Source organism: Nycticebus coucang, chromosome 15, assembly GCF_027406575.1.
Source record: "Nycticebus coucang isolate mNycCou1 chromosome 15, mNycCou1.pri, whole genome shotgun sequence".
Lineage (NCBI taxonomy): Eukaryota > Metazoa > Chordata > Mammalia > Primates > Lorisidae > Nycticebus > Nycticebus coucang.
Window position 1 is genome coordinate 34,935,983 of NC_069794.1, and position 26,474 is coordinate 34,962,456.

The 26,474-nt window shown below is 42.1% G+C and overlaps 1 protein-coding gene across 3 annotated transcripts in view; it reads left to right on the plus strand.

The window, feature by feature from the left end:
* The first annotated feature begins 499 nt into the window (after positions 1–499).
* TBC1D4 (TBC1 domain family member 4) overlaps positions 500–26,474 on the plus strand; it is a 223,642-nt gene continuing 197,667 nt past the window's right edge. For all 3 annotated transcript variants that reach the window (XM_053564151.1, XM_053564152.1, XM_053564153.1), the window contains exon 1: positions 500–1,560. In XM_053564151.1, coding sequence (XP_053420126.1) covers positions 1,081–1,560 — 480 coding nt within the window. In that variant the 5' untranslated portion in view covers positions 500–1,080. The remainder of the gene's footprint in view (positions 1,561–26,474) is intronic.

Consider the following 26,474-nt stretch of genomic DNA (forward strand, 5'->3'; position numbering starts at 1 on the left):
AGTGAAAACAGGAATTAGAAGTATTTTATAAGATTGTGACTTAAAACACTTTTGTTTTTTTTGGAGGTTAGGATAGATAACTCGGAAATTAAGGTGCGGGCTTCAGAAGGAACTGAAACCAAACAAATACTGTTTATAAAAAAAAAAAAAAAAAATCCAAGCGCCTCTTTGCCAGCGGGCCCCTCTCCAGGGGGCAGCAGAGATGCCCGGGAGAAGACGGAGAGCGAGGCCACCGAGGGGAGCCGGGCTGGTGCGGGCACTGCCCGCCCTCGGCTCGGGACCGCTGCCCCAGGGGCGGAGGTCGGAGGAAGAGGCGGAGAGGCGACTTCACAGATAAGCTGCTGCCGGCGACGCGGGCCGCCCGCCGGACGGGAGGCGGGGTAGCAGCCCGATTAAAGAAGCAGTCTGGAAGGAAGGAAGGAAGGAGCGAGGGAGGGACGGGAACAGCGGGAGGAGGAGCAGCGGAGCGGGCTGCAGCGACGGCGGGAGGAGGAGCGGCCCCGCCAGGCCACGTTTTGTTTTTGTTATTTTCCATCGGAATAGTTCTCGAGGCCCTTCCCGAGGACTGGCCGCGCCGCAGCGGGCGGCCCGAACCTTCCAGGTGACAGCCGGTCACCCGGGTAGGAGTCAGCTCCGCCCAGAGTCACCCCCTCCCGCCCACAGCCCCACTCACCGCCCAGCCCGCCAGCGCCTGCCCGAGGGAGCGCGGCGGCCGCGGCGGGGCTGCAGCGCTCGAACAGGCGGCGGCGGCAGGGACCCTCGGCCTTGTCCTCTGACCCAGCAGACCCGCCGCCGAGGAAGGGAGGGGTCCGACACCCGGACGCCAGCCGGAGAACTGAGGATGCCCATTTAGTCCGCCCTCTGCTTCCCGTCCAGCTGCCGGGCTCTCGCCTCGGTGCCGGTTGCCCGCGCCCGGGGCAGTGCCGCATGGGGCAGGGCCACTGAAGACCGAGTGCGCGGCGGCGCCGCTGCGAGGCGGGCGCGGGTGCCCGGTGCAGCAGTTGGCACAGTTTCGGAAGCGCCCTCGGCGCGGGAGTTGGGGGCGCGGTGCGCCCGGCCGGCCCTCGCGAGGCGTGAGTTATGGAGCCGCCCAGCTGCATTCAGGATGAGCCTTTCCCGCACCCCCTGGAGCCCGAGCCGAGCGCCGGGAAGCCGGGCGACAAGCAGTTCCGACTGTGGTACGTGGGGGGATCGTGCCTGGACCACAGGACCACGCTGCCCATGCTGCCCTGGCTCATGGCTGAGATCCGCCGGCGCAGCCAGAAGCCCGAGGCGGGCGGCTGCGGGGCGCCGGCGGCGCGCGAGGTGATCCTGGTGCTCAGCGCGCCTTTCCTGCGCTGCGTCCCCGCGCCGGGCGCCGGGGCCTCCGGGGGCACCAGCCCGGCGGCCGCGCAGCCCAGCCCGGCCGTGTTCATCTTCGAGCACAAGGCGCAGCACATCTCGCGCTTCATCCACAACAGCCATGACCTCACCTACTTTGCCTACCTGATCAAGGCTCAGCCTGACGACCCCGAGTCGCAGATGGCTTGCCACGTTTTCCGCGCCACAGACCCCAACCAGGCAAGACCCGGGCTCCGAGGCGCGGGGGCGGGCCGGGCCCGGGGGATGGGAGCAGGGCCAGAGGGGCAGGGGACTCACTTTAAGGAGTGACTGTGGTGGGGCTGCTGGCGCGCGCGTTCCACGTGGCGCGCTGGATCGCCGGCTTGTTTCCCTTTCAGGGACCTGGGAATGGGACAGAAGGTGTCCGGGGGCGGGAGCAGACGGCTGGGAAAAGCAGGGGACAGGGAGAGGGACGGAGCGTTGTCCCGGGACATGGGAGGAGCTGGAGAGTCCGGAGACACCGGGAGAAGTGTGCGTCCCGGGAGGACCGCGGTGTCTGGAGTGTGACTGGAGGTGGCTTCCCGGGCCTTAGCCGGTGTGTGCGTGGGTGTATATGCGTGTGTAAGAGGGAACGCGGGAGAGGGTTGGCTTCCTCAAGGCTGGTCGCTAGTTCCCAATCTCCGCGGTGTTCTGCACCTTAATCCGTTTGGCGGGTCGGGTCTAAGTCTCGGGGCACCTGCAGGGCAGGTCTTCTGTCTGGGAGGCTTAGGAAAAAGTTACCATACGCTGTCAGATGGCCAGCAAAGTACAATTCTGCATTTGGGTATTGAATGGGAAGAAGTCCTTTTTTGCAGTTTTTTACACACTTACTGGAGGCAGAATCAGTATATACTTGGGTGATTTTAAATCAGTGTAGTAGAAGAGGTTTCTGATATTCAAAAAATGATTATTTCATTCTTGTTTCTAATATTATTTTTTAGTTTACTAAATGCAAGTGTTCTGTTACTGAACAGGGAACTTTTACTTACATAAAAACAGATGCAGTTCTTTTCTAACAGCGGGAGGAAGACTTTACTGCAGTTACTGTGCCTTTGAAAATAGGCTTTTTTCCCCTTTAATGTGTAGAGTTTTTCCCTCATGTCAAAATTTCCCAAAATACTGTTTTAAAAATGGCTATTTGACGTTTGTAAAGTGCTTTAGGTTCTGTGGAAAAAATTAGTGTTGTCTAAATAAAAATAAATAAATTCTCAGGTTGCACCATGTGGCTTTCTTTTGGTAGCTGAGAAATTAATAATAGTCAGATGAGAAAAACATCCTGTAAATAAGGCTTTAATTTCTTCTTATATCATAATTCTTGAGACTGTATTTGAAAGACGTTCTACTAATCCAGCAGCTGTTTCTCAAAAGGCCTGTTGCTGAATTAAAGAAAGTTTGTCTGAGATTTCATCAGTTACTTTGTAAAATAATTTAATATCTTGATGGTGAGAACTCCCAATGTGAAGAGAAAAATTCTTATTTGTGAACATTGTTATATTAATATTTATGGCAAAATACTAAAAATTATCTCAAAGTCCTAATCATGATTAAATCAATTTCATTTTAATGTTATTTGCTCAAAACTCATTTTTAGCTCTCACATATGTTGAAACTGGAAAGTTTCTGAAAGTTAACATCTTTATCGTATCACTTTTTTCTGGTTCTTGTGTTGAAAAGGAACAAATTGCATTTTTCCAGGACTTTAAGGAATGTTTCATGACTCTCACTAGTGGCTTATCTTAAAGTTATTTTCTTTAGAGCTGACATATGACACATTATTGCTGGTTTCATTGATGGTCATGCACCTTGAATTCTCCATAGAGGCTGTTGAGCCTCACTAGACTCGCTGGTAAGAGGTCAGTTAAGAACATCCATTAGGTATTAAGTGTTTGAGGCTGAATGTGCTTTACAAATATTAACATATAGTATTTAGGCTCATTTTCCTTCTTTAGTCCAGGGGGAGCAGCAGAAGCCATATGTCTTTTTGATACAAGGGAAAGAAACCCCAACTTTCCTGTTGATTGCCATTTCCCAGATGAATCTTTTTTTTTTTTTGAGAGTCTCAAGCTGTCTCTACCCTCGGTAGAGTTCCCTGTTGTCACATCTCACAACAACCTCAAACTCCTGGGCTTAAGAAATTCTCTGGCCTCAGCCCCCCAGTAGCTGGGACTACAGGCACCTGCCGCAACTCCTATTTTTTGGTTGTAGTCGTCATTATTGTTTGGTGGGCCCGGGCTGGGTTTGAACCCTCCAGTTCTGGTGTATGTGGCTGGTGCCCAGATGAGTCCTTGATAGAAAGATATGAATTCCTATTTGCTCTGAATAGAGAGAATCCCTGACAGAGGCTCATTGATATGAAGGTCCAGATATAATTTCCCAAGGGATTACCTCTAGCCATTAATCAGGTATTACAAACTCAAAAACCTCAGAGGAGGACAGGTGAATGAGGACCATCGAGAACTGGATAGTAGATGTTCTTTCTCAAGGTGATATTTAGCTCTAGTTGGAAATTATGTGAATGGAATGCAAGCCCAGTGTTGCCAGAGCTTCTGGTTTCCCAAGAGAAAGTGGCAATCTGAATATACAACTCCACATTTTAAAATATTGGCAGATATTTTAAATATTTAAGAATTTTCTCCGAGCCAAAAAATAAACATCTGAGGGTTGGCTTCAGAAATCCATGGGCTGCCAAATTTAATCTTTGGCTTGAGGGTTTGTTGAGTGGTCGAGGGCAGTCATTGACACTGGGTACTATTTGCCGCATTTCCTTTTGAGCATCTGAGTTCACTTGATATGGCTCTCATAGTAGAGGAGTTGGGACCATTGTTTTTGAAGCATTTATTAATGCAATTGAGATTCCCAAAAGTGATGATTCTGCAGCTGATTGTGTGAAATGCATCAGTTCAACATATTATCATCTAGGAATGTTCTACATGCTTCATAGAGAGTAGGTTCTGCTGGTTATGGGTACCCTTGAAATCGGAAGGAAGAAGACCTGCTGTTTGCTTTGTCCTGAGTTGTACAGTTAAAGTGCAGGATTATTTATTTGGACTTAAGATCATTGTTAAGAGAGTCTCCTAAGTATTTTCTGCAGTCATGGAACAAAGTCTGGAAGGACTGCAACATATCCAAACATGCTTGCCTCTGGTTTGTCTGTCAAGCCTGTTCCTTTTCTGCAATGGGCTCGTCTGTGGGATGACCGTATAATTTATTATTTGATCTGGGCTGGCTTTTATTGCCCACTCCTAATTAATAATACAAATCTAACCCACACAGTCCAGGACAGCTGGGACATATGGTTACCATAGCTAAATGGCAAAATTTGTGATGCAGAAACACACTGAGTTGGAGGATTATTTCTGCTATAAAATGATCATGTTTTAAAGAATATCTATTCACATGTCTTTTTCAAGGATGGATTTACATGCGACCTCAGAGCTGGGACACAATGCTAATAGTTTGAGCCTGTTGTGGGCAGTCGCCAAGGGGAGGTGCTTTCTGGCTCCGTGCCTTCCTGGTGGGCCAGAGTGAACTTAGGGTTGTGTGTCAGAAGCCTGATGTCAGCTGTTCCTCCCAGGTGCACAGAGAGGTGGAGGTGGGGATCAAATGTTTGTCAAGAAAGATTCGTCTGTATTTATCCAAGTCTATGTTTTAAATAGGAGGAATTTCAGGTTTAGCGTACTTCAGCCAAACTTGGATATTTGAACTAGGAAAAGGGCTTAAATATACAGACTCTGTAAAACTCCACTGTCATAGAGTGGATTTTGAAAACCGAGAATATTTGATTCTCTTCCTAAGATTTGGGGTAGGTAACTAATATTCTGCAAATATTAATTTTTATCCGCTTTCCACAAAGAGACTGCATAGTATTATCTCAGTGAAAAAGAAGTTGGTTTATGCTATGCATATTTCACTGCAACAAAAAAATAAAGCAGGAGTTATTATTTTATTTATAAATATTGGAGATTAAAAGTGTTAGTTAACATTTGCAGGTGACTTTAACAGCATGATTATATTTCATAGAAGATGAAGAATCATTTAAAAGAGAAAAATGATTATTACAATTTTCATTAGTTGTGTTTGCATGTATATTTCTTGAAGCTTGCAAGAATGACTTTGAAGCAGCAGTTCTCAACCTGTGGGTCGTGACCCCTTTGTAACAATGAAAATGCATCCTGCATATCAGATATTTACAGTATGATTCATAACAGTAGCAAAATTACAGTTATGAAGTAGCAACGAAAATAATTTTATGATTGGGGGTCACTGCAACATGAGGAACTGTAGTATAGGGTCAAGTCATTAGGAGGCATTAGGAAGGTTGAGAACCACTGCTTTAAAGAGACTTCACTAACGGGCGGCGCCTGTGGCTCAGTGAGTAGGGCGCCGGCCCCATATACCGAGGGTGGCGGGTTCAAACCCAGCCCCGGCCAAACTGCAACAAAAAAATAGCTGGGCGTGGTGGCGGGTGCCTGTAGTCCCAGCTGCTCAGGAGGCTGAGGTAAGAGAATCGCGTAAGCCCAAGAGTTAGAGGTTGCTGTGAGCCGTGTGACGCCACGGCACTCTACCAAGGGCGGTACAGTGAGACTCTGTCTCTACAAAAAAATAAAAAATAAATTAAAAAAAAAAAAGAGACTTCACTAACTGCGTTTAAGAAATGAATTTAATGCCAGTGTTTTCCAGCTCTCAGTTCTCTGAATCTGCAGTTTTATTGTTCCTTTTAAAATATTTGTTGTGGCCTGAGTTTTACTTAGGTAACCAGTTTTCAATTTAATTTTTGTCAATATATTTTAACAAAGTCATTTCTCAGTTATGCTTCATAGTCGGTCATTTTTTCAGGAATACCAATATATTAGTCACAATACCATAGGAACAAAAATCTGAAAGTTTTCACTGATTTCTGTCTTTGAAGCAGTTTGTACTATAGACAGGTAGATTTATCACTTTTTAATTTGCTGTGATCATTTTTTGTTCTCTCTCCTCCCCACAGTCCGAGGTGGAAGTCAGTCTGCCTTGGCTCTATGGTGGAATCTTGCCTGTATATACGAGGGCAAGGTAGAAACATGTACCCAGAGGCTCCCGGCTGCCAGGGAACATGTTATGATGGAAGCTATATGCTGGACTCTACCCTCAATTTCTGATTCTAAGAAGTTCCCTGGTGATGCTCTGACTACTGGCCTGGGGACCTTGGTTTCAGACCCACTGCCCTACATAATTTTGTTCATTTGGTTGGTTATGTGACTATTTCTGTTCCCTTGGTTATGTTTGCAGTAATTTTCATACTTGAAAGTTCAAGGTGAATATGAGGAGGAATACTACTTGACTACAGAAGATTTCCAGGAAGCTCTTTTCCTTCTAGCTTGGTGGCTTTGCGTAGCCTTCCTGTCTGGAAAGGCATTATTCTGCCAGGCATCATAAGGCCATCTCTCACAGGACAATCTGAAATCTAGAGTGCTCCAAAGCCCAAAACTTTGTGTGCCAACATGACACCATCAGTGAAAAATTGCACACTTGACCTCATGCAATGGGTCAGCAAAGACACACAAAATTATTAAAAATATTCTGTAACGTCAGGGCTATGTGAACAAAGTGTTTGTGACACATAAATGAATTTTGTGCTTAGATTTGGGTCTCACCACCAAGATATCTCAAATATTGCACATATTCTCAAATCTGAAAAAATCTAAAACCCAAAACATTTCTGTTTTCAAGATTTTTTTTTTTGTTTTGGAGACAGTCTCCCCCTGTTGCCTGGACTAGAGTGCAGTGATATCATCATAGTTCACTGCAAGGGAGTGAGCTTAAGGCTCAAGGGATCCTCCTGTTTCAACCTAGGTGGGACTACAGGCTGGTGCCACTATCTCCAGCTAAATTTTTCTATTTTTAGTAGCCCAGCTCAGACTGATCTTGAACTCCTCCCCTTAAGCAGTCCTACCACTTTGACCTCCCAGAATGCTAAATGCTAGGATTATGCCGGTGAGCCACTGTTTTGGATAAGGGATACTCAACCTGTATATCCTAATATCAAAATATGACAGTTCTTGTAACAATTAAAGCTTTGTTTATTTGCTTTCTGAGAAGTAACAGCATTCAGTAAGAAACACTCTATTAAATGCCATCTTGTCAGTTTAGAAGGAGTAAATTAAATGCTTGGTGAGGAAACTAGAATTTTCTAGATTATCTTGTGGGTTTATTTGCCTCATGGGCAAAAGATATAAGTCAGAAAAATATCGGTGTGCTTGATATACTTACGAGTATTTAAGAAAATAAGGCAAAAAAAAAAAAATGGAGTTGGGACTGGGCGCTGTGGCTCACTCCTGTAATTCCAGCACTTGGGAGGCCAAGGTGAGTGAATTGATGAGCTCACAAGTTTGAGACTGGCCTGAGCCAGAGGGAGATGCCATCTCTAAAATTAGCTGGGCATTGTGGCGATTGCCTGTAGTCCCAGCTACTTGGCAAGAGAATCACTTAAGCTCAAGAGGCTGAAGCAAGAGAATCACTTAAGCCCAAGAGTTGGAGGTTGCTATGAGCTGTGAGCCAAAGCACTCTACCAAGAGCAACAAAGTGAGACTTTGTTTCAAAAAACAAAAAAACAACAAACAAATGAAAAAAGAGATAGAGTTGGGCAATTTGGTGAATGAGGTGATGACCATCCTGAATAATTGCGGCAAACAATTTTCCTTTTTTTTTTTTAAATCCAGATGTTTTGTTACAAACATCTTGATGGTTGTTTTAGAGTCCTATTTTCTTGTGGAAACGTTGGCATTGCTGAACCACACCAACATCCAGTTACTTGGATGTGCCCTATTGCAAAATGAAAGATCAATTATGATTTAATTTAATAGTATAGTCAGAATTATTTGACCAGAGAAAGGATTCTGCTTGAAATATGGTCTGCATAGGCTGGGTGCGGTGGCTCACACCTGTAATCCTAGCACTCTGGGAGGCCAACGTAGGTGGATTGCTTGAGCTCAGGAATTGGAGACTAGCCTGAGCAAGGGTGAGACCCTTCCCCCGCCCCCACACCTGAGTCTGTACTAAAAATAGAAAAACTGAGACAAGAGGATCCCTTGAGCCTAAGAGTTGGAGGTTGCTGTGAGCTATGACAGTACAGCACCTCTACCCCGGGGCGATAGCTTAAGAATCTTTCTCAAAAAAAAAAAAATGGCCTGCATAAAATATTAATATGAATTTAATAACTTATTGGGATGTGTCAACTAAGGATGTGATTGACTTAATTTAAGGGTGTAACATATGTCTGCATTATGCTGTGTAGTTGCCTTTAGCTCCTTGAGGCATTTCCTCAAAAGTGAACATTTATTGAGCTCCTGCTGGGTAACTGTATTACTCTCACTGCTTCTCCTAGATTATCACATTTTAGCTTAACAGTAACTGTGAAAATTATGTACCACTATTTCCCCCATATTAGAAATGAGAAACCGAGGTGTAGAAAGGTTAAATGATTTCCTCAACATCACAAGGCTTGTAATAGTAGAAGCAAGTTCCAGTCTAAAGCCTGGTCTCTTACCTGTGACGCCGGAATGCAGTTGTTGAAAATTAGGTTTTAGTTGTCAGTCTTATAAAACTTTATGCTATCACGTTTTCCTGTTCATATTAAAAAATCTCCACACTTAAATATGCTTATTAAATTTGTGAGATAATACTGAATGCATGCTTGAATATAGTTATGCCAGCATGTATTTTTAATGGGAACTAAAAGAGTCTGCATGTTTTTTTAGGCTAGTAAAGCTGAATTCTGGTTTTTTTTTTTTTTTTTTTTAATTTAGTGTCTTTAGGAATGGCAGGAAAATAAACTAAGAGTCAACAGTGCTCAAAACCCTTGTAACTTTAGCTTAGAATAAAAACATCATTAGGATGCGTGTTTAAGAACAAGTACAGCCATGTGTTTGAATATATTTTATTGAATTATATAAGCACTACAAAATACAAGTGGTAAGTTATTAAAGTATACTTATATAAATTATATAATTAAATAATATAAAGTATAAAATTATAAAGTAGAAACATGATATATCTTAACTTCATTATATAAAACACATAATATATAAACTTTAATAAGGCAGGAAATACTAGCACCAAATGGTGCTGTCTTCCTTATCTTGGGTAAAAGAGGAAAGAACAGAGGTGGGTGTTAAAGTTAGGTACAGCCCAGAGGCCTGGTGAGATGCCCTGTGGTTTTGTGGGAGTTCAATTAGAGAAATGTGGTTCAGAAAAAATCACAGGGTCCTCAGCTGAAACATTGCCTGGAACCCATGCTGCAGTTTGCGTTTTTTTTTTTTTTTTTTGCAGTTTCTGTTTCTGGCCAGGGCTGGATTTGAACCCGCTACCCCTGGCATATGGGGCTGGCGCCCTACTTCTCTGAGCCACAGGTACTGCCCTGCAGTGTGTGATTTTAAAAACGAGTATCCTTTGCCACATCAGATACTGGTTTTAAACTTCTGTTTGTGGTTATCTTGTAAATTGATTTTTGTGTTAAGAGTTGTTTAAAAGCTTAGAACCATAGAATATGAAGTTTATATCTAGATTTTTGTGAACATATTTATTTTACAATTTTTTTAAATTTCAGGTTAATGTGAGGGTATAGATGACCAAATCACAATATTTGAATTTGTTAGGTAGAGTGCCTCTTGCAGCTATGTCCTGCATCCAAAAGGTGTGACATACACCCCTACATTGTGCCCATTCAGTGGGAGCTCCCCAACCTCCCTTCCCTCTCCCTTAGGCCCCCACCCCCAGTTTGAATTGAAATGAATTTTTCTCCAATGAGGGTGTGAATTAGATCGTCTACTGGCATCATATTAGTATTGAGTACATTGTGAACATATTTAAATAAAATAATAAAATAGTTATGTTAGTATCTAAATTTACCTTTAAATGGGTTCTGAACACAAAATTGGAAAGCTCTAGGTTTAAACTTTCTGATGTTATTTAATATGTTTTTCATATGGGATTAAAATTTTGCTTGGCTTTAATATCAGATAGTCTTGACATAGGTTTGTGCAGCAACAGAGGATATTGGGGCTAGTATTATTTTTTAAGTTACTGATCTCCAAGTTTCATTTCTTGCAAGATGTTGGAGTGGGAAAGAGGATCCCCAAGTAATGAAATCTTCTTGGCTAAAAATAGGAGCCTAAATCTGCTGCCCTAGTTCTTTCATTTTGTGATGTCTTTAGCCAGTTGAATAGTCTTCACTTCTAAATTGTGTGAATTTTCATACACATTTCTGAAATTCTCCAGGAACCTTTGTACTATCCCTGTTCTATACCTTGTGAGTAGTTTATTACGAATTTCAGTCAAACACCATGCTTCTGGTTGAGCAAAGCCAGTAATCTTTGTATCTCAGAATTGTGTCTTCTTTTGTAACTCACAATTGTATCTTCATATACATTTTTAGTAATAAAATGTATAACCTGAACAAATACATTTATGGCTTAGACCATTTGCTAATCAATAAAAGAATTGTTTTCAGGTCCCAGATGGCCTTCACTTGTTTCAACTCACCTCTTGGCCTTGGCTTCACGACTTAATTTCCATTGGCTGGGCAGTGGGAGAGATTTTCCTAAGTTTACCTGAATTAAGCTGATGGTCTTCCTACTTGGTTGTGCAGATATTTCTGGCTTCTAGGTTTCCAGGAGCAAGTTCTTTGGAATACCCGTGGGTTTATGTCATTATTGTGTGTTTTAGTCCTCCCTGATCGTATTGTTCCCTTTGAAGACTGTCCAGTGCCTGTTGCTTCCTTTTTAAATATTGTGCACTGACCAGCCTTATTGGATTTCTTTCCAGTCATGGAAACTGGTCTTCTCTTTTCTGAAAGAGGGTCTGGTGTCTGCTTCTTGCACCTTCCTGTTAACTCTTTGCAAGGCTGTTAACTGTTTTTGTACAGATTTTATTTTGGTTTTTCATATGGAATTTTGCAAAGGCCTATTGGCATGAAAATGGTGATGGTGGGCTTGGCCCTTTATATCCATCCATAATTCCTTTATCTAATTTGAGACTAGTAGGCAGATCTTTGTCTAGTTTCTTACAGCAATATTAAAACCATACCAAAGTGAGTGGTTGTGTATTCTCTTTGTGGACAGTTCTTTGTATTTTAACTTCTTCCTTTGATCCTAAATCCTTCCAGTGACCAAAATACTCTGTTCAAGTAATAATGGCATTTGATAAACTTGTTTATTCTTTGTTCATGTAAATAGAGAGTACATTAGTTGTAGCAATAGCTTATTTGCCATTAGGGATCTGGAAGTTCATTGGTATATAACTTTTCTATTTGAAACTTTACTGTTCATTTTAATAAATGGAGTGTGAACATGACAAAATTAAATCTATCTTAATATATGAGAAAGTAGAAGAGTTCTTTGGACTAAGGAGTATATAAAAATAACTTTTAATTTCTCAACTATTCTCACCTAAGCCCACCTTATGGTCCAACTGAGGTTGTTATTTCTCTTTTGTTTGATATACCATAATTACCTAGCATTTCATTTTATCTTTAGGAACCATACTTTGAACTTCTAGGAGCCAGGTTAACTGTAATAATAATAGTAACTGCCATCTTATATTAATTAATTAGTTAATTTATTTATTTATTACAGACAGTCTCGTTCTCTTGCCCTGGGTAGAGTGTCCTGGCATCATCATAGCTCTCAGCAACCTCAAACTCTTCGGTTGAAGCGGTCCTTTTGCCTTAGCCTCACAAGTAGCCGTGACTACAGGTGTGGGCCACCATGCCCAGCTAGTTTTTTCTATTTTTAGTAGAGACGGGGGTCTTGTTCTTGCTCAGTCTGGTCTTGAACTTGTGAGCGCAAGCAATTCACCTGTTTCAGCTTCCCAGTGTGCTAGGATTATAGGTGTGAGCCTGGACACCTGGCGTATAAATTTATTTTTAGACCAGAAATTATCAAACTTCAGCATGTATCACCTGGAGGGTTTGTTACAATACTGATTGCTGTGATTATAGCAATACAGATCCTGTTTCTGATTCAGGAACTCTGGAGTGAGGGCTTGAATTTGCTCCCAGGTGATATTGATGCTTCTTAGTCTGGGGACCACACTTTGACAAGTACTGTTCTAGTCCACGTGTTGGCAAACTATTTTGTAAATATAGTTTATTTGAATACAACACAGTCCAGCTCATTTGTTTATATATTATCTATGCTTTTGTGCTACAGTGGCATTGTTGAGTATTTATGACAGAGACCTGATGGCTCCCAAGCCTAAGATCTTTATTATATGGCCTTTTACAGAAAAAAAATTTGTAACCCCTCTTCTAGACAATCTTGTAAAAAAAAAAAATGTTTTTTCCCTATTTTACAGATGAGGAAACTAAGGCTCAAATAATTTTACTAAGGACTGCAACCAGTAAGTGGCAGATCTGGGATTCCAAACCCCTTAACTTTCTAAAAACTACTTTGTAAATGTCTATTGATGACTCCCAAATTTGTCACTGTGGCCCACTCCTTTGAGGCTCAGTGTTTTCCAGTATCTAAATGCTTGCTTGCCCATCTGCCCTTGTGAACATGTTAAGTGTTGCTGAAGTTGCTAACATATTTGACTTGTACTTTTTCACTCCCCAGTTTCAGTCCTCGAGGCAAGTCATGTGGACTCTCCCTCCAAAACTCATTTTTTTGTATGTCCACATCTCTCCATTTCTGCTGTCACCACCTAGATCCTGGAATTGTTAATACTACCTGTCACTTATTCTCTCTGCTCTCATGGTGCCCTCCCATCAATCTCTAATTCCAGGGAACGATCTCGAATTCCGGGGAACGGCAGGAATGGTTCTTGTCAAATTCAAGGAAGTTCAGGTTCCCTTTGCACTCAGAGTAATATGTAAATCTCGTGTCATGTGATCCTTTATGACCCCGCCCCCTTTTGTCTCCCTCCTCTCATTTGGTTCTCCCGCGGTCCTGCGTACTTTACAGCCCTGTGAGGCTACTCTCCCATACTTACACAGGCCCAGCTCCTAGATCGCATCAAACCTTTTGTATGTCTGGCTCCCATTTGGGGAGTTTACCTTTTTCCCCAGGTTTCAGTTCTTTGCTTAAATGCAAATGTCACTCCCTCAGATTAGTCTCTAGTGAAAGTGACCTTCTACCTAAAATAGGTAGGTATCTCAGCTTTTCACTTCAGCCTCAGCCCTTTTAACACTTACAACATTAAAAATTAAGTTTTTTTTTTTTGTTTGTTTGTTTTTTTTTAAGTTTCTGTTTTATACCTTCTGGGGAGACTGTCATCATGTCTGGAATGTGTGCCCAGGACAGAATTCACAGAAGTTCATTCCAACCAATTGAAATTAAGTTGAGTCAGAACTGATCCCTGCCCTCAGGGAATTTAAGTCTGCAGGTGAAGGTTAAAGTCTGCTGGCAAGGATACATGTATGTTTTCCTATTTGTTGCCGTCTCTAACAAGGGGTGATTGTATTCTGTTGCATAACGTTATTTTTTGTTATGGATACTTATATCTTGCTTATAATAGTAAATGGCATTATAAAGCAAGCATTTTATTTATTTATTTATTTTGAGACAGAGTCTCACTATGTCACCCTTGGTAGAGTGCTATGGTGTCACAGCTCACAGCAACCTCAAACTCTTGGGCTCAAGCAATTGTCTTGCCTCAGCCTCCCAAGTGGCTGGGACTATAGGTGCCCGCCACAACGCCTGGCTATTTTTGTTGTTGTTGTTGTTGTCCCTGTTTAGCAGGCCCAGGCTGGGTTCAAACCCACCAGCCCCAGTGCGGGTGGCCAGTGCCATAACCACAGAGCTACGGGTGCAGAGCAAAGCAAGCATTTTAAAGTAAATAACTTGTGTAGTTTGCTAAAATATTCTGTGGACTATTTGAGAAGGGTTCTTTTGGTCACTTCTCGTCAAAACATGAGAAGCTTCCTAAAGCTGCCAACAAGAGAATGGATGTCTCTAAGGTTTACATGAGAGGGTTGGGACTTAACCAGCCAGAGTGGTTTCATGACTATTATCCTTGCAATAATTTGATCATTTTTCAGTGTCAGTTCAGTTCTTTAGGTTTCCCAGTGGAAACATCTCATTTGGAAGGCTGCTTAGTTACACAGTGCTTGAGACTGGCTTCTATAAGTTTTTAATGCCTAGTCTAAAACTCACCACTCCAGCTTATGGGGCCTGCGCCCTACTCCAGGAGTCTCACATTCTTTTAAAATCAAATTACGGAAATGAGTGATTGAAGAGGAAATCCACCTGAATGAAGCCAGGATTGGGGAAAAAGAAACAAAAACCAAAACAAACCTATGGTCAATGTCCATAGTGAGCTATTGACCAATTATAAGATGCAAGATTTGCCTACTGAATTTCTTTATTTGCCAAAAAAAGCATGCTTTTGTGACAGAATAATCACTGCCCTTGCATTTATTTTTATTTTTATTATTTTTTTTATTGTTGGGGATTCATTGAGGGTACAAAGAACCAGGTTACATTGATTGCATTTGTTAGGTAAAGTCCCTCTTATAATTGTGTCCCACCCCCAAAAGGTGTGTCACACACTGTGACCCCATTCCCCCTCCTTCCCTCTCTGTGCTCTCCCCTTCTCCCACCCGCACCATCATTAATTGTCCTCAAATCAGAATTGTACAGGATTCTTTCTTCTCCATTTTTGTGATGCTTTACTATGTCCTTGCATTTATTTTATCTAATCCTTGCAATAAGATAGTAAGCTAGATTGATTATAGTTTTCAGTGTCTATTGGAGCGTGAACCAAACTGCAAGTAAGATGGTATTCATGCTCTAAGATTGGTATTCCCACGGGCTGGGGTTGTATTTAAAAGAAAAAAACACACAAGGAAAGATGACTTTGTTTTTTTCTGGGAAAAACTAAAACATGCCCTAGTCATGTGTCTTTATAAATACAGGCTCCCTGCCTCCAGCACTCCTCCTCCCATCCTCCAAGGGCCTTTTCTGCTTCTTCACAGTCTGTTTATGGATGAGCACCACTGGTCCCAACATATCTTTAATGTTTGGTCCCTTGCATGGGGTTGGAGACTCTCTTATAGTATTGAGATCTGAATAGCTTTTATTCCGTTGATGGAACAGTATATGGTTTATATATGCGCTTTTCTGTTTTGTCATCTAAAAAAATAATAATTGAGACAATCTTTGAAAACATGCTTTCCATCGTGTGCTTGGCCTGGAGACATAGCTATTGCTGATGGTGCGTTGTTCAAAACAGCAAATATAGCTGCTTATTAAGGCAAAAGGCAAACATGTAATAGAGAGCTTCATAATATGTTTGCCTATCTACTAAGGGTGTTTTCTTTTGCTCTGGGAGGGGAGGATAAACTCATAAATCACTACTGTGGAGGGACAAGCTGTAGTGTGCTTATCGAGTGTGAGAGTTGGTATTTGTTAGCTTTGAATTTGAGGAATAATACATTACCTTGTTTACTTAGGAACCATTCAGGTTAATAGCTTTTTTGATGCGTGTGATTGTTCCAATTAATCTTTTCTCTGTAAATCTCTTCACTGTGACTTTTCTTTTGAGAGCAGAAGCCATTCTGGACATTGACATTGGAAACTGACATATGTATATAGTCTCCTAATGTTTTTTTAGCTGCCTACATTTTTCAGATGATTTATTTTTAAAAACCGTGTTACCACCATAAAAGAGAATCACAACAAATGCTTTGCATACACTTCAATTTCCATAATTTAAGTGGAGATTTTGAACTGATTAATTTATGCAAAAACTATTGATTAAAAACATGTTAGTTAAATTTGTCCATGTTTGCAGTTTGGGCTTTTGCTATGAATAAACAAAATGTCCATTTGTGTAAGGCAGATAGAGTTAATGCAGGAAAAGCCCCTGCTTGACTCAGATCTTTCTCTGTTTTGAACATGTTCGCTGTGATCTGTCTCAAAAGAGGTGAATAACACCCACTTGAATTTCCATTTGCTGTGTGGTGGCTTTGCAAAGGAGGGAAAGACCACTTATTATTGACTATGCAGGTGTGACCATGTCCATCAGGGGTAGCAGACCTTAGGCGACAGAACCCAGCCTGCACGAGAGGGCTAGACGTAAGCAGTGATTTGTGAACTTCTCCTGTTTCTGAGCTAAGATACCTGAGAGATAAGATATCTTTCCGTCAGGGAATCCAAGCTCTGGAACCTACTCTTCCATAATTAGTCATGTAACAGATAATCTGTCCATCTGGATGGTGATTTCCTCCTGTTCACTCATTCATTCATCCCCTCAACCAGCTCTTCTTTATACAGCAGGCTGAATGCTTCCTGTGCGCCTGGCACTGTGTTGGACCCTGACAGGGAGGGGTGAATAAAGCAAACGCGTTCCTTGTTTCATGTGTCTTACCATTTTGTGGAGGAGTGAGAAAAAACTAAGTAGAAAACTGCATGATGTAGTAGCTGAGTGTCTGGCTCCAGAGGCTGAGGGCTGGGGCTCCAGGCTCCCCGACCACGGCCCTGGGCAAGTTCCTGCACCTGCTGTACCTTCCTCCTCTGTGCTGGGCGATGGGCAGACTGTGCCAACTTGGCAGGGTTGTGAAGAGGGAGGGAGTTCATCTCTGAAGAACTGAGAACACTGCCCCATAGTAAGTGCTTTGTATGTTTAGAGCCAATCTCAAACCGTGGTTAGGGCTGTTAAGGAAAAGACCGTGTGTGACGTGAGGAAACTTACTCTAGATTGAGTTGTGTGGTCTGTACGTTCTTCAGTTCTCTTTTCCTACTAGTCTTAAATTTTGATGCAGTTCTCTCTCCCTCTGCCGCTCAGCACATTTGTTTTGCTACAGGAACGCTGGGCTCGCCCCTAGCTCTATTGATTTGTCCAGGAACTCAGCCCAACCCAGTTCTTAAGTTTGTACCTGGAGAACCACTGGTTCCAGGGCATGTGGCTCTGTTTGTACCAAGGCAAGACAAAGGAAATTAGCTACAGGCTCCAGAAAAAGTTTTCTCCTTGGTTATTGCCTGTAGGTTTAAAGCCTGAAACTTTTATGGTTATTTCAGTGCCAGAGGGATGATGAAATCAACACATTGGGGAGGATGTTGTTGGGAGAACTGGAAAAAACCGTACCCAAATTTGATTAGAAACAAACCTCATCCCTGACTTCTTGTATACTTTTTCAGTTTGCCTAAGTTCAGTTTATTTTTTTGCCACTTGTTGCCAAAAACAAGAGATGAGTCAGAGAAGGTCCCTTAGGGTGATGACAACTAACAATGACTTTCAGATTTGCTTATTTTTAATTTCAGATTGATTTTTTTAATTCCTTTTATTAAGTAATCTTTTTTTTTATTAAATCATAGCTGTGTACATTAATACAATCATGGGGTACCATGCGCTGGTTTTATATTGGCAATATTTTCATCAAACTGGTTAACATAGCCTTTCTGACTTTTTCTTAGTTATTGTGTTAAGACATTTATATTCTACATTTAGTAATTTTCACATGTACCCTTGTAAGATGCACCATAGGTGTGGTCCCACCAATTACCCTCCGTCCACTCTTCCTCCCCCATCCCCTCCCCTCCCTTTCCCCATATTCTTAGGCTATAATGGGGTTATAGTCTTCATATGAAAGCTATAAATTAGTTTCATAGTAGGGCTGAGTACACTGGATACTTTTTCTTCCATTCTCGAGATACTTTGCTAAGAAGAATATGTTCCAGCTCCATCCATGTGAACATGAAAGAGGTAAAGTCTCCATCTTTCTTTAAGGCTGCATAATGTTCCATGGTGTACATTACCACAATTTATTAATCCATTCATGGGTCGATGGGCACTTGGGCTTCTTCCATGATTTAACAATTATGAATTGGGCTGCAATAAATATTCTGGTACAAATATCTTTGTTATAATGTGATTTTTGTCTTCTGGGTATATACCTAGTAGAGGAATTGTAGGATCAAATGGCAGGTTTGTTTTTACTGTAAGTGTTCTCCAAACATCTTTCCAAGATTGATATGAGGGTACAGATGTTTAGGTTACATTGTTTTCATTTTTAAGGTAAAGTTTTTTTTTTTTTTGTTGCAGTTTGGCCGGGGCTGGGTTTGAACCCGCCACCATCGGCATATGGGGCCGGTGCCCTACTCACTAAGTTGTAGTCAGGCCCCTCATCCAGAGGCTTACTGAACACGCTCACATTGTGCATATTAGGTGAGATCTGGCCAATTGCCCTCCCTCCTGTCCCCTCCCCCTTTCCCTCCTCTTCCCTCCTTTCTCCCTCCTTGTTCCTTCCCCTGGATAGACTATACTTGTGTTTTTCTTTTGTGTGGGTGTATAGTTTATATAGTGGTTTAATATTAGTCTCACTATATTGGATACTTTTTTCCCTCCATTCTTGAGATACTATACTAAGAAGAATGTATTTCATCTCCATCCAGGTAAACACAAAAGATAAAAAGTCTCCATCTTTTCTTATGGCTGAATAGTACTCCATGGTATACATATACCACTAATAGTGGGATTTGGTACTATTTATAGGCAAGAGGAAAGCTGGTTGGGAAAGAGATTATAGGAGAAAAATTAAGATTTCTTATTTCAAAAATGAGAGGGCTAGATGTAAGCAGTGATTTGTGAACTCCTATTTCTGATCTAAAATACCTGAGAGATAAGACATCTTTCCATCAGTAATTGTGATTTTTATTTTTATTATTTTTATTTTATTTAATTTTTTGAGACAGAATCTTACTTCGTCACCCTGAGTTGAGTGCCATGGTGTCTTAGCTTGCAGTAATTTCAAACTCTTGGGCTTAAGTGATCCTCTTGCCTCAGCCTCCCAAGTAAGTGAGACTACAGGTGCCCACCACAACGTCTGGCTATTTTTAGAGATGGGGTCTCTTTGTGCTTAGGCTGGTCTTGAACTTGTGAGCTCAAGCAATCTACCCCTTCAGCCTCCCAGAGTGCTAGGATTACAGGTCTGAGCCACTGTGCTGGCCAGTAATTGTGATTTTTAGAGAATCAGCAACTATTTCACCAACATTGAGGTTGGAATCACAATCTTGGTAGAGTGTATGGGAAGGGTAATATTCCAATGTTTTTTGACTTGATTGTACATAAGAACCATGTGGGTAGTTAAAAATATACATGTTTACTAGTTTCTTGGGTCCTTCTGCAGATAATTTTGAATCAGAATCTGTAGGGTGGGCTCTGGGAATCTCTGTTTAAAAGTAGGTAATTGGGATGGTTTAGTTTAGTACTTCTGTATAAACTGGATTGGGTAACCACTATATTAGGGAACTCAAGCTCCTTTCCTGTACAGGACTTTTTAATTTCAATTCCCAGAACCAATTCCAGTTAACTTAAGCTCAGAAAACAGTAGGAGCTATAGGATTTACCACTGTACATTCTTGTGAAAACTCTGTGAGTGGCACCGTTACACTAGTGCTTCTTGACACCACCTGTGGTTACATTGGTATGACTTGTTTCTTTTCTATAGTGGTAGTCAAAATGCTATTTCTGACTACTGGCATACTGGCAATATTGTGACTGTATTAATAGTTACTAAATGCTTGGGTATTTTATTGATGGGTGGTAGATCATCTGTCACTTAAACAGCAGTCAAAATACCACTTTACCCATCAATAGTTGGGCAGTTTCATAAGAAGTCAGGTAGTAATCAGCCTCTAATCAAGGTTCTGTTCTGCAGTCACTGCATGGTGGTTAGTGCCTTTGTGGAAGCTGGATCATACCAATGGATGGCGTGTTGTCAGACAGGGAGAAGTGAGTCTAGGACACGCTGAAGAGTAATTAGCAGCAGAGTTACAGCCCTGGGGAGTGAGAGGGTCTGTGATGTGATGACCCAGGGAGGGTACTGCTCCAACCAAGGCCTAGACGAGGCCCACAAATAATGAGGTGATCTCCAGGAAGTGGTTTCTCTAATTAATGCAATTAAGACTTGTGGTCATTTGAGGCTACATTGGCAGCCAGCCAATTTACCCAAGATAGTAATGATTCTCTCACCTTTGGAAAATGATGCTGTAGGCATTTGGGTGGAGTAAGGGGGTGATTTAGCTGTGCCTTACCAAACCTAACTCCCTCCCTTCTTTCCTTCTTTCCTCCGTCCCTCCCTTCCTTTTCTTTCCTTCTTTTATCCCTCCCTCTCTCCCTGCTTTCCTTTCTTCCTTCTCTCCTTCCCTCCCTTCTTTTCTTTCTCTCTTTTTCTTTCTTTACTTTCTTTTCTCTTCTTTATCTTTTCTTCTCTTTTTTTCTTTTCCTTCCTCCCTCCTTCCTTCTCCTCCCTCCTCCCCTCTCCCCCTCCTCCCCTCTCCTCCCTCCCTCTCCTCCCTCCCTCCCCTCTCCTCCCTCCCTCCCCTCTCCTCCCTCCTCCCCTCTCCTCCCTCCTCCCCTCTCCTCCCTTCCTCTCCTCCCTCCCTCCCCTCTCCTCCCTCCTCCCCTCTCCTCCCTCCTCCCCTCTCCTCCCTTCCTCTCCTCCCTCCCTCCCCTCTCCTCCCTCCCTCCCCTCTCCTTTCCCTCCTCTCTCCTCCCTCCTCCAGTCCCTTTGTTCTTTTCTCCACCTTCTACCCTCACAGATTTACCAGTGCTGGAAGCAGCACATGTAGCCCTGGAAGGAGACAACACACTAAATTGCCTAGTAAGAGACAGGTTTCTGATTTGACTACTCCAGAAAGAAAGCCATTTGGAAATGAAGCATTCTTCTCTTTGCTTAAAAAAAAATAATGGTGTCGGGCGGCGCCTGTGGCTCAGTCGGTAAGGCGCCGGCCCCATATACCGAGGGTGGCGGGTTCAAACCCGGCCCCGGCCAAACTGCAACCAAAAAAAAAAAAATAGCCGGGCGTTGTGGCGGGCGCCTGTAGTCCCAGCTGCTCGGGAGGCTGAGGCAAGAGAATCGCTTAAGCCCAGAAGTTGGAGGTTGCTGTGAGCTGTGTGACGCCAGGGCATTCTACCGAGGGCAGTAAAGTGAGACTCTGTCTCTACAAAAAAAAAAAAAAAAAAAAAAAAATAATGGTGTCAACATAGGATTTTTAAAGGGTAATTTTTGATTACGTATTAGACCATGAGAGCCATGAGAATCTTGTCTTTGTGGCAGTGTTTTAATCATATTTGTTATCGCCATTGTCATCAGCTCTGCCTTGGCCATTTCAAATATTGCTTGAGGCTAATCAGGTGTGAGATTAACAGCCTAGCAACTGGGAATAAGAAGTGTAAGTGATTTTTGCAGAAACAGGTAAACACTGGTTGTGACCTAAGATCGCCTTGATTATAACCAAGGAAGCTGTCAAAAGAATACACATCAGCTGGGGCACTCAGTATTCCCTCCCATGAGATGTGCAGTTGTTCTCAAGGAATGTGGAAGTTTGAGGACCTGGTTCAGAGTTTATGGTAAAATGATGCATAATTGACATTTAAGTTTTATGAAGGTTTTCATTCTTTAAGGAAATTTCTCCCCTAAAAGAGACTTTCAGGAGTCAACATAGCTACTTGTAGAACTCAGTGATTAGGACATTTTAACAGTAATGCTTTTCTTGCTATTCTTACATTTCTATAAAGAATGTGGTTTTTATGGATTGAATCAGGTTAAACATTTCTTGAAATGGCTTCATGGTGATTTCCAAGTTGCTTGAAAATAGAATCATATCCCTTTGAAGGAGTATTTGGTTGAGCTGGGGAGTTTGTAGCAGCTAGCAATTTTTTGAAGCTGTAATATTAAAATAAATTTATAGCTCCATTGTAGATGAAATGGAGCTGGAGAGCACATGATAACTGAAAGTCACAGATAGCCTTCCACTTGGAGTTCTTAGGTGAGGAACAAAAAGAGATGGATTTTCAATTGTTTTTTCTTTTACGCTATTACTTGCATTTCTTTCACGTATTGTAGATTCTATGAGGTTAAAAAAAAATGGCTAACCTGAATTTGGGCTCCTGATTATTTGCTGGTAGACACTCAAGAGCTCCCAAACATCCAGCAGAATAATCAGATTCCCTCTTCTGCGAGCTGGTGGCCTCAGTGGCCAGGATGGTACTGAAGGTGATGATGAGCAGTCACGAGTCATGCTGGCTGTTGATGGAAACACACTGAATGGGCGCAGGTTCGTCGTGGGTCGTGCCCGTGTCCCATCTGTGAGACTCACTGAAGGGGTAAATTGGGTTCAGTTATTTACTTAGCCCTGGTCTCTCTCCCTTCTTCTGCCTAGTCCAGTTACTCAGAGAATGCCCAAGCTCCTTTCCATGCCTAGTGGTTCTGAACTCCTGAACTCCAGCTCAGCTTTCCAGCTCTTTGGAATTTCTCACACTCATGTGGGCTTCCACCTTCCTGTCCGCACGTGCTGGTCTTATCCACCATCCTGGTCTCCTGGTCAGACTTCACCTGGAAGTTCCCCCGTTTCTGTAATCTTCCCTGCCTTCATCTGCCATCTTCCAGTGGAAGCTTGCTCCTTCCTTTACACTCCCTCATTTGTAGCTTTATCATAGCAGTTGTCTAGTATTTTTATTGTTGCTTTGCAAGTGTCTCATTTGTAAACTCACTGAAGATAGAGACTCTGCCATTTTTGCATCCTTAGCATCTAGCACAGTGACTGATGTATTCATTATATGCTTTGTTGAAATAATTTTAATAGAATATTTGTTTTCGTTGTTATTATTTTTGAGTGTTTTCTTTCTGAGTAGGACTGCGCTATATATCCAGGAGATAGAAGAAGTATGTCGAGGCTGGGCATGGTGGCTCACACCAGTAATCCAGCACTTTAGGAGGCAGAAGCAGGAGGACGGCTTGAGCCTAGGCGTTTGAGACAGGCCTGAGAAACAGAACCAGACTTTGTTTCCAAAAAAAGTGCAACAGTTGACTTGGGCATTAAGAGGTTCATATTATAGTTGGAAGAGAAAGCACACAGAGGGAAAATGTTCAGTAATTAAAGACAGTGAAATGGTATGGCCACTGTTTTAAGAAAGAGAACACAGAAAAAACATATAGATCCTCAATAGAGAACCGGGTAAAATAGATCCTATTTGTACAGACAAGGAGGGACAAAGGGAACTGGGGTAGAGAATATGCATATATTTTGCAGGAGGACATGCAAGACCAGAGTAGTGCCAGTGTACAGGGGCTAGATGGCACTGGGACATTTAGAAAATTACTTAATCTCTTTCTCTTGTTTGTGAAGTAGCAATATTAGTACCTATCTCACTATAAAAAGGAAATGAAATAATTCATGTAAAACATGTAGCATAATGCCTGAAACAAAGGACATGCCCACGTCCTTTATATGCCCATGATACCATTATTATTATTAGAGATCGAGCCTTGCTCAGTCCTTCAGGGTGGAGTACAGTGGTGCCATCATAGCTCACTGGAACCTCAAACTTTTGGGCTCAAGAGATCCTCCTGCCTTGCCCTCCTGAGTAGCAGGGACTGCAGGCATGCGTCACCATGCCTTGCTAAGTTTTTAATTATTTTATAGAGATGGCGGTCTTTCCATGTTGCCCGGGCTGGCCTCCAACTCCTGGGCTCAAGCCATCCTTCCACCTTGGCCTCCCAAAATGCTGGAATTACAAATGTGAGCCACCATGTCTGGCCTCATTTTATTATTATTTTTAAAGTTGTTGTCATTACACAGTAGCAGCAAGGCATAAAAACACACCTTTAAAGCCAGACAATCAATCAGATTGGGACTATGGGTGCTACAGGCATCTTCACAGAGAAGATGAAGGTTATGATAATAAATAGGTGAGCAATTAGATGAGTCAACAGGAAATTGGAAATGAACAGGTGTCAGGTCTGTCTGGGCAGGGGAGTGGGGAGGGAAAGGCAGGCAAGTTGGAGAGTGGTTGAGAACAAAATACAAAAAACTAGTGAAAAGAACAACCTTGACGCTAAGGCATTGCTTGCCCAAGGCTGGTGAAAAATGATCTGCTTCCTGCTGGGCCTGGAGCCGGAGTGTGACCAGCCCCAGGCCTGCTGTATAGAGCAGAAAGTGGAGATTGCTGCAAGGGCAGAGTATGGCGAGGTAGATCAGTGGTAGAGGCAAAAGAATGGCTGAAAGGACTTGAGAAACAAGATGCCAGTTTGAATTTGCCTAGGGCTTTTTCTTTCTAAGGCCCCAGGTCTGTGGTCAGTTTCACAGGCCCATAGGAGCTCTCACCCCACTAGCTTAACTTGTCTTTTGCCTTTACGAGCCAGCTCCTATGTTCAGATTTCAGCTGCAGTAGATGTACTTTTTGTTTTTTAAGATAAAAACAGAAAACTTAAAAAATTATACTTAGGAGAATTCAGGATTTTTATCATGGTAATATTGTCAGAAGTTTTTACCTAAAAGGTACAGATTAGATGAAGTGGTCTTAGGCACTGTTTTCAGATTTGCTTGTTTACAAAAATCACTTCTAGTGCTTGTTGGACAATAGAGGTTTCTAAGCTTCACCCCAGACCTACTAAAACCAAATTTCTGGGGTTAGCACCTAGGAATTCATGTTTATAAGCATCCCAGGTGCTTGTGATTAGGCAACTTGGAATAGATTTTGCCTGTGTCAAATGAAAAATTTTTAACTCCTCATAGGTAAAGAATGGTAGTACTTAATTTCTAGATCATGGCCTGATTATACTCTGGTTCCCACTGTGAGAGGTCATGGGGAAAATTTACCATATTCTCCTGTTTAGACCAGTAGCTTAACATAAGAGTTCTTGACCAGAGGTGGGCTTATCCCCCAAGGGACATTTGGCAATATCTGGAGACATTTCTGGCTGTCCTACTGGGACTGTGGGTTACAGGCATCCAGTGTGTAGAGAGCCAGGGAGGATAATAAATATTCTGCAGTACACAGGACAACTACCTACAAAGAATTATCTGGCCCCAAATATCAGAAGTGCCAAGGTTGAGAAATCTAAGTTAACCCCTAAGGTCTGTCTGTAATAATGAATGAAAGAGTGAAGTCTTACCCTGAGGTGTGATGTATATCATTAAGACCACCATCCATATTAAGATGTAGAATATTTCCATCACTTGGTGCCCACTAGAAGTTTTTTCCTGATTTCTGTCACCCTAGATGAGGTTGGTTTGTGTCTGAACTTTATGTAAATAAAATCACACAGTATTCACTCTTTTATGTCTGGCTTCTTTTGCTAGTCATTATGTCTGGAGGTACATTCATGTGGCTGCGGATAGCAGAGGTCTGTCCTTTTTGTTCTTGTGATATGTGTACCAGTTTAGTCATTCATTTTACTGTTGATCGACTTCATGTTGTTTCAAGGTTTTGGCTATTAACAATAATGCTATTATGGACATATTTCTTCTATGGTTGTTTTGCCTAAACTTGATTGGACTTTTTAAATTTTGTGTCTTACAAGACTTTTTTTTCCTTTTGAACTCATTTTATTGGTTTACTTTACATTTGATTAGTTAAGTGTAATTACAGTAGCTGTACTGTGAATGCAAAAAGGACCAGGGACACAAGAGACTTATACAGGCATAGGATTCAATTCAGGTGGCAGAGATGCTTTGGGATATGGAGGGGGCCTGTAGGTACCTGTTGTGGCCCGAAAGCAGTGGGCACATAGAGCATGCGTATTTCACAGAAGCATGGCAGAGCAAGGGGGAAGTCAGCTACTCATTTACAGGAGAATTGATCAAGCCTCTCCACTTCTTAATGTACCCTGTCATTGAAAGATAGGATGGGGCGGGAGAGGGGGGGAACCAGATACTCTGATCTTTTGTTCAGTTGCATGGAAACTATTTCTGTTTTCTTTAAGTTAAGAAAGAATCAGAAGCAGATGACACATACCCATATATTTAGCTGGTGAAAGCGCTTGTGTATTCATGTTTGAATTTTTCCTGGAGAAGTTAATTTTCAAATTTGAAATAATAGTTTGGGGTTAGATAGAGAAATCTGTCATCTGTAAAAGGTGAGTTATATTTGAGTACATTTCCAACGTAGTTATGTAAAGTACTTTACAGACCATATTTCAAAAGAAAAATCTATAGCTTTAGATTGAATCATTATAAACTCTGGGAAAAAAGATGGGGAACTTGCAGGTTCTTGTAGGTCTCGCCTGTTTGTTTATAGAACCATCCAGGTACTAACATGCCAAGATCCACCCTCTACAGTCTCTTGGAAAGCAATCTGCCAATTTGAAATTGCCTATTAAGAAAGTCTGCTGGCTTCTATAAGTTTTCTGTGGA